This window comes from Henckelia pumila, chromosome 2 (assembly GCF_033568475.1).
Source record: "Henckelia pumila isolate YLH828 chromosome 2, ASM3356847v2, whole genome shotgun sequence".
In the NCBI taxonomy this organism is placed as follows: Eukaryota; Viridiplantae; Streptophyta; class Magnoliopsida; order Lamiales; family Gesneriaceae; genus Henckelia; species Henckelia pumila.
In genome coordinates, this window is record NC_133121.1 from 160,472,794 (window position 1) to 160,478,644 (window position 5,851).

At 40.5% G+C, this 5,851-nt stretch overlaps 1 protein-coding gene across 1 annotated transcript; it reads right to left on the bottom strand.

The window, feature by feature from the left end:
• Window positions 1-218: 218 nt before the first annotated feature.
• On the bottom strand, window positions 219-3,406 carry LOC140878795 (uncharacterized). Its single transcript, XM_073282414.1, has 4 exons — window positions 3,137-3,406; window positions 1,920-2,555; window positions 1,278-1,285; window positions 219-969 (listed from the first exon to the last, which is right to left on the bottom strand). The coding sequence occupies exons 1-4, from the start codon at window positions 3,404-3,406 to the stop codon at window positions 219-221; spliced, it is 1,665 nt and encodes a 554-aa protein (XP_073138515.1).
• Between the last annotated feature and the right edge of the window lie 2,445 nt (window positions 3,407-5,851).

Below are 5,851 nucleotides of genomic sequence, written 5' to 3' on the forward strand. Positions count from 1 at the left end.
GGGCATCGAATCTACCCAATTTTGTGTGACAAAACCTGTGGAAAAGTAAAACCAAATCAATTCTCAAGTCACTCAAAATTAGTACAGTAAAAACTAAAAAAAAAAATGACAAAAGAAACGAAAGAAACAGAGGTGCAAAGACGAAAAAAAAAAAAATTTGGGTTGCCTCCCAAACAGCGCTTGGTTTATAGTCATCAGCCCGACTGGATGCTGTGAATTTAATCAATCTGTGGCAGATCATCGAGTGTGAGATCATGCACATCCTCTTCCGCATTCGCTTGGACCCCTTCAAAATAATGCTTCAATCGTTGGCCATTCACCTTGAATGTTTTCGTAGTTTCCAAGCTTTTTATTTCCAATGCACCATGAGGAAAGACATCAGTGATAACAAACGGGCCAATCCATCTAGAACGCAACTTATCTGGGAATAATCGAAGTCGTGAGTGATAGAGCAAAACTTTTTGACCGACTTCAAACACCCTTCTAGAGATCATCTTGTCATGGAACGCCTTTGTCTTTTCCTTGTAAATCTTTGAGCTCGCATATGCATCATTGCGTATCTCTTCTAGTTCTTGCAACTGCAGCTTTCTATGTGCTCCACTCTCATTCGTCTGCATATTGAAATTTTTAATAGCCCAGTAGGCTCGATGCTCCAATTCGACAGGCAGATGGCATGGTTTCCCAAAAATCAATCGATATGGGGACATCCCAATCGGTGTCTTGAACGCGGTTCTGTATGCCCACAGTGCATCATCCAAGCACAAACTCCAGTCTTTCCTAGTAGGATTCACTGTCTTCTCCAAAATGGATTTGATTTCTAGATTTGAGACCTCGGCTTGGCCATTCAATTGCGGGTGATACGCAGTGGAGAGTTTGTGCGTCACATGATATTTCTTCAATAAACTAGCCACAGTCCGGTTGCAGAAGTGCGTTCCTCTATCACTAATGAGGGCTATTGGAATTCCAAACCTAGAAAAAATATTATGCTGAATGAATTCTGCAACCACATTAGAATCATCAGTACGGGTGGCCTTGGCTTCCACCCATTTCGAGACATAATCCACAGCAAGTAATATATAAATAAATCCATATGAACTAGGAAAAGGCCCCATGAAGTCGATGCCCCATACATCAAAGATTTCACATATTAAAATGGGTTGCTGAGGCATCTCCTTACGCTGGGATATATTACCTGTCTTTTGGCATTGAGCGCATGACTTACAAAACATGTAAGCGTCTTGAAATATGGATGGCCAGAAAAATTCACAGTCCAATACCTTCCTAGCTGTTCTTTTTGCTCCAAAATGGTCACCACAAGCATATGAGTGACAAAATGTAAGAATTGGGATTACCTCGGTTGTAGATACACATCGTCGTATGACTTGATAAACGCAGTGCTTCCACAAGTATGGATCATCCCACACATAATATTTAGCATTACTTCGGACCTTATCTTTCTGTGCCTTAGAGAATTCAGAAGGGAATCCATTAGTAACTAAATATTTCACAATATTTGCGTACCATGGTAATTCCGTGCTGACTGAAAATAACTGCTCATCAGGAAATTCTTCTCGTAACTTCAACTCTTCTTCAACATGAACTAGTTGACTCAAGTGGTCAGCCACTCAATTTTCGGTCCCTCTCTTGTCCTTAATCTCCACATCAAATTCGCTCAGCAGTAGTATCCATCTTATCAGTCTTGGTTTTGCCTCCTTCTTCGCCATCAGAAAACGAAGAGCTGCATGATCAGAATAAACAATAATTTTAGCACCAAGTAAATATGAACGAAATTTCTCTAAAGCAAAAACTACTGCTAAAAGCTCCTTTTCAGTAGTGGAGTAGTTTCGTTGGGCATCGTTCAAAATGCGCGAAGCGTAGTAGATAGCGTGCGATGTCTTCCCAACTTTTTGTCCCAATACCGCTCCTATGGCATAGTCATTGGCGTCACACATAATTTCAAATGGCTTGGTCCAGTCCGGTGGTTGGATGATTGGTGCTGAAGTCAATGAGTCCTTGAGTTTATCAAAAGCAGTTTTACATGGCTCATTGAATTCAAATGACACATCCTTCTGCAGCAGTTTGCACATAGGGGATGCAATCTTGGCAAAATCCAGAATATATCTCCTGTAAAAACCTGCATGGCCAAGAAAAGAGCGCACCTCCCGCACACTTACGGGGTAAGGTAGAGACTGAATAATATCAATTTTAGATTTATCTACCTCCATCCCCTTAGATGAGACGACATGACCCAACACTATACCTTGCCCAACCATAAAATAACATTTTTCAGAATTAAGAACCAGGTTGGTTTCAACACACCTCTTAAGAACTAGAGCAAGATTAGACAGACAGTCTTCGAAAGAGTCACCATAGATAGTAAAATCATCCATGAAGACTTCTAATATGTGCTCTAAAAAATCAGAAAATATACTAAACATACACCATTGGAAAGTAGCCGGTGCATTGCATAGACCAAAGGGAATGCGTCGGTATGCAAAAGTTCCAAATGGGCATGTGAATGTCGTCTTCTCCTGATCTTCCGATGCAATCGCAATCTGAAAATAACCAGAATAACCATCAAGAAAACAATAGTAAGGATGACATGCTAACCTTTCAATCATTTGATCAATAAAGGGAAGAGGGAAGTGGTCCTTTCGAGTTCCTGCATTCAGCTTCCTATAATCAATACAAAATCTCCACCCATTTGAATACGGGTGGGAACCAACTCGTCATCCTTATTTTTCACCACAGTAATTCTGGTTTTCTTGGGTACCACTTGAACCGGACTGACCCACTGACTGTCAGAAATTGGGTAGATGACCCCAACTTCAAGTAACTTTAGAATTTCCGCTTTGACCACCTCCATCATTGGTGGATTCAATTTCCTCTGCGGTTGACGTGAGGGATTCGCCCCATCCTCCATCATAATTCGGTGCATGCATGTAGACGGGCTAATTCCCTTGATATCTGCTATGGTCCACCCAATAGCAGTTTTATTCTCCTTCAGAACCTTGACCAGTTGTTCTTCTTGCTCGGCTTCCAAGCTGTTGGAGATGATGACAGGTAGTGTTTCTCCTTATCCAAGGAAAACATACTTAAGGTAGTTTGGAAGCGTCTTTAGCTCGATCACTGGCACCTGCAAAATAGATGGAAGACGCCTAGTATTAGAAATTGGTAAAGATATGTAAGAGACATTACCTGACTGAGGTAGCTCAGGTGAACTATTCAGAATTTTCTCAATCTCTTCCACTTCTTGACTGCATCGAATCCCATCTTCCGTCTGCATAATGGGTGCTGTAATAGCCACATCTAAATCATCTTTTCCTGCATGCTCACAAAAATCTTGTGCCAAGAAGTCCACAATGTCAACAGAAAACATACAATCATCACTATCAGGAAATTTCATGGCATCATAAATATTAAATTTCACAACCTCGCCATCAAATTCCATAGTGAGTGTGCCACTGTGAACATCAATTTTTGTCATGGAAGTTTTCAAAAACGGCCTGCCTAACAAAATAGGACTATTATGATCACCGTTTTCCATGTCTAGCACATAAAAATCGGCAGGAAAAACCAACTCATTCACTTGCACTAACACATCTTTGACTACTCCCCTAGGATATGCATTAGACCTATCAGCTAATTGTATGACAATTCCAGTCTTATTCAATGGGCCAAGTTTCAAGGATGCATAAATAGAGTATGGCATAACATTAATTGATGCTCCTAGATCTAACATGGCTTTTTCAAGTCTAATATTTCCTATAGTACATGGGATGGAGAACATACCTGGATCCTTGCATTTGGCGGGTAATTTTCTTTGGATCACTGCAGATACATTCTCACCTAATTCCACTTTCTGACAACCCTTCAATGTCTGTTTCCTATTTGTTGTGCACAACTCCTTCAAAAACTTTGCGTATCGAGGTACCTGTTTAATAGCATCTAGCAATGGAATATTAACCTCACATCTACGAAAAGTTTCATAGAGCTCCTTAATCCCCTCACCTTTCCTAGAGTCCTTAAGTGCTAAGGGAAAAGGGGCAACATGCTTATATTCAGATAAAGGAGGGAACTTACCTCTTGGCGCTTCATCCTTGGATGCTTTTTCTTCACTTACCTTTTGCTCTTCTTCTTCTTTTTTCTTCTCTTTGGGCTCAACCTCAACTTCTTTCTCCTTCACCTTCAATTCCTTCCCAGTTCTTAGAGTTATTGCACTTGCGTTCTCTCTTGGGTTCACAACAGTTTGAGATGGCAGACTGCTGGAATTTTGTGCTTCCAGCTTGTTGATTGTTGTAGCGAGCTGTCCCATTTGAGTAGTTAAGTTTTGGATACTTGCCCGGGTGTCCTATGTTGGAGAACGGCGATCAGATCAATCAAGATTGATACCCGGTGCAGCGGAAGTTTAAAAATTTTATATGGAACGATTCCATAATGGGTATCAAAACTTAACGATTAAATTGTGTGTGTGTAAAAATTAAATAACAATTATAAATTTTTACCTCCAATCTCGAATCGAGATTTATGGACACCAACAGATTGCTCTGCTCTTGTTGTATATCCCTGGAACTGATGGACGAACTGTTCTTCAATCAGGTCTACGAACGGATAATTAATCCCTCTGATAGATTGCACTAGAAAATCTATCAGAAGTTTCTACGAAGAGAATTAACGAATTTGATCCGTTAAACCAGACTGTAATTCAAAATTCACAGGCTGGATTTTCCTGAGCAGAAGGGAAAGGGGGCGGCCACTTTTGAGAGAAAATACTAGGGTTTTCGAAAATTTGTGACCTGTTGTGTGTAATTTCTGTACTGCAATAACTTATTTATAATGTAGGCCGCTAACAGCTTAGGGCCCATTTGTCATAAGTTCAAGCCCGACAAGCAAAGCCCGCATGTTCAGAAATTAATATAAAATTCATCATGACTCCGATTGATAAACTGATTTCACCAATGTGCACAGAAACCATTTCTGCACCTTTTAAAGTCAAGATAAATTTTTCTGAATCCGAATTCAGTGATTTCCAAAAATGCCCATCCCTATGTCATTTTAGGAAATCTTACTCCTCCACTCTTAAATAAGAAGTCCAACTTCTTTGTTCATTAAATTTAACTCTTTAAATTTAACTATCTCAACGGGGATTAAAAATCCATTACTCTGTGTGACCCTCAATGGTTCAGGGATACAGCTAGCCGTGGGCTCACAACTCCTTGTGACTCGGAACAACGATTTCCGACTTGCCCATCGAATCATGGTAAGAGCGCCTAGCAACATCGCCCCATGATTCCCTAGGTATCACTGATAGTGCCTGCAAGAACCAATAGATTTTGGTTAGCGTACAGTACGGTCCCTTCATCCATATATCCCGATCGAATCAACAACCATTGGTAAATCGAGAGTCGTTCGAGATTTGATAACTATGAAATACATCTTGAAGATCAAATAGTGACATCGCATGTGTTACTAAGAAACCATTTCTTAAAACACATCATGTACTCTGGCCAGAGATTCGTCACACTAATATCTCCTCAGATCGCATAGGATATCCACACTCGCAAGTATGTGGTGAATCCTTGACAACAAAGCATCGACTCCTATATGTGTTGTAACTGTACCCAATCCCGACACCTGATGACCCCAATAGAGTCGGTAAACGAGTCAAAACACAGTACTAGCATATAGAGTCTCAATGATGTTTCAAGTAGTAAGGACTAATGGTGTACAACCAAAACCGCGGACTTTATCCACTCGATAAGTGATAACCACTTGGAAAGTCCGGATAGGGTAGTTCGATCATTCATCGTATGAATATCCATTTGCATGCTTCGAACATCTCTATGTTCCT

Excerpts from the sequence above, each read along its gene's own strand:
- LOC140878795 (XM_073282414.1), bottom strand. The coding sequence starts at position 3,406 with ATGAAATTTCCTGATAGTGATGATTGTATGTTTTCTGTTGACATTGTG. Across the intron at positions 2,556-3,136 it reads GTCTTCCATCTATTTTGCAG|ATTGCGATTGCATCGGAAGA; the intron begins GTGCCAGTGATC and ends GGTTATTTTCAG.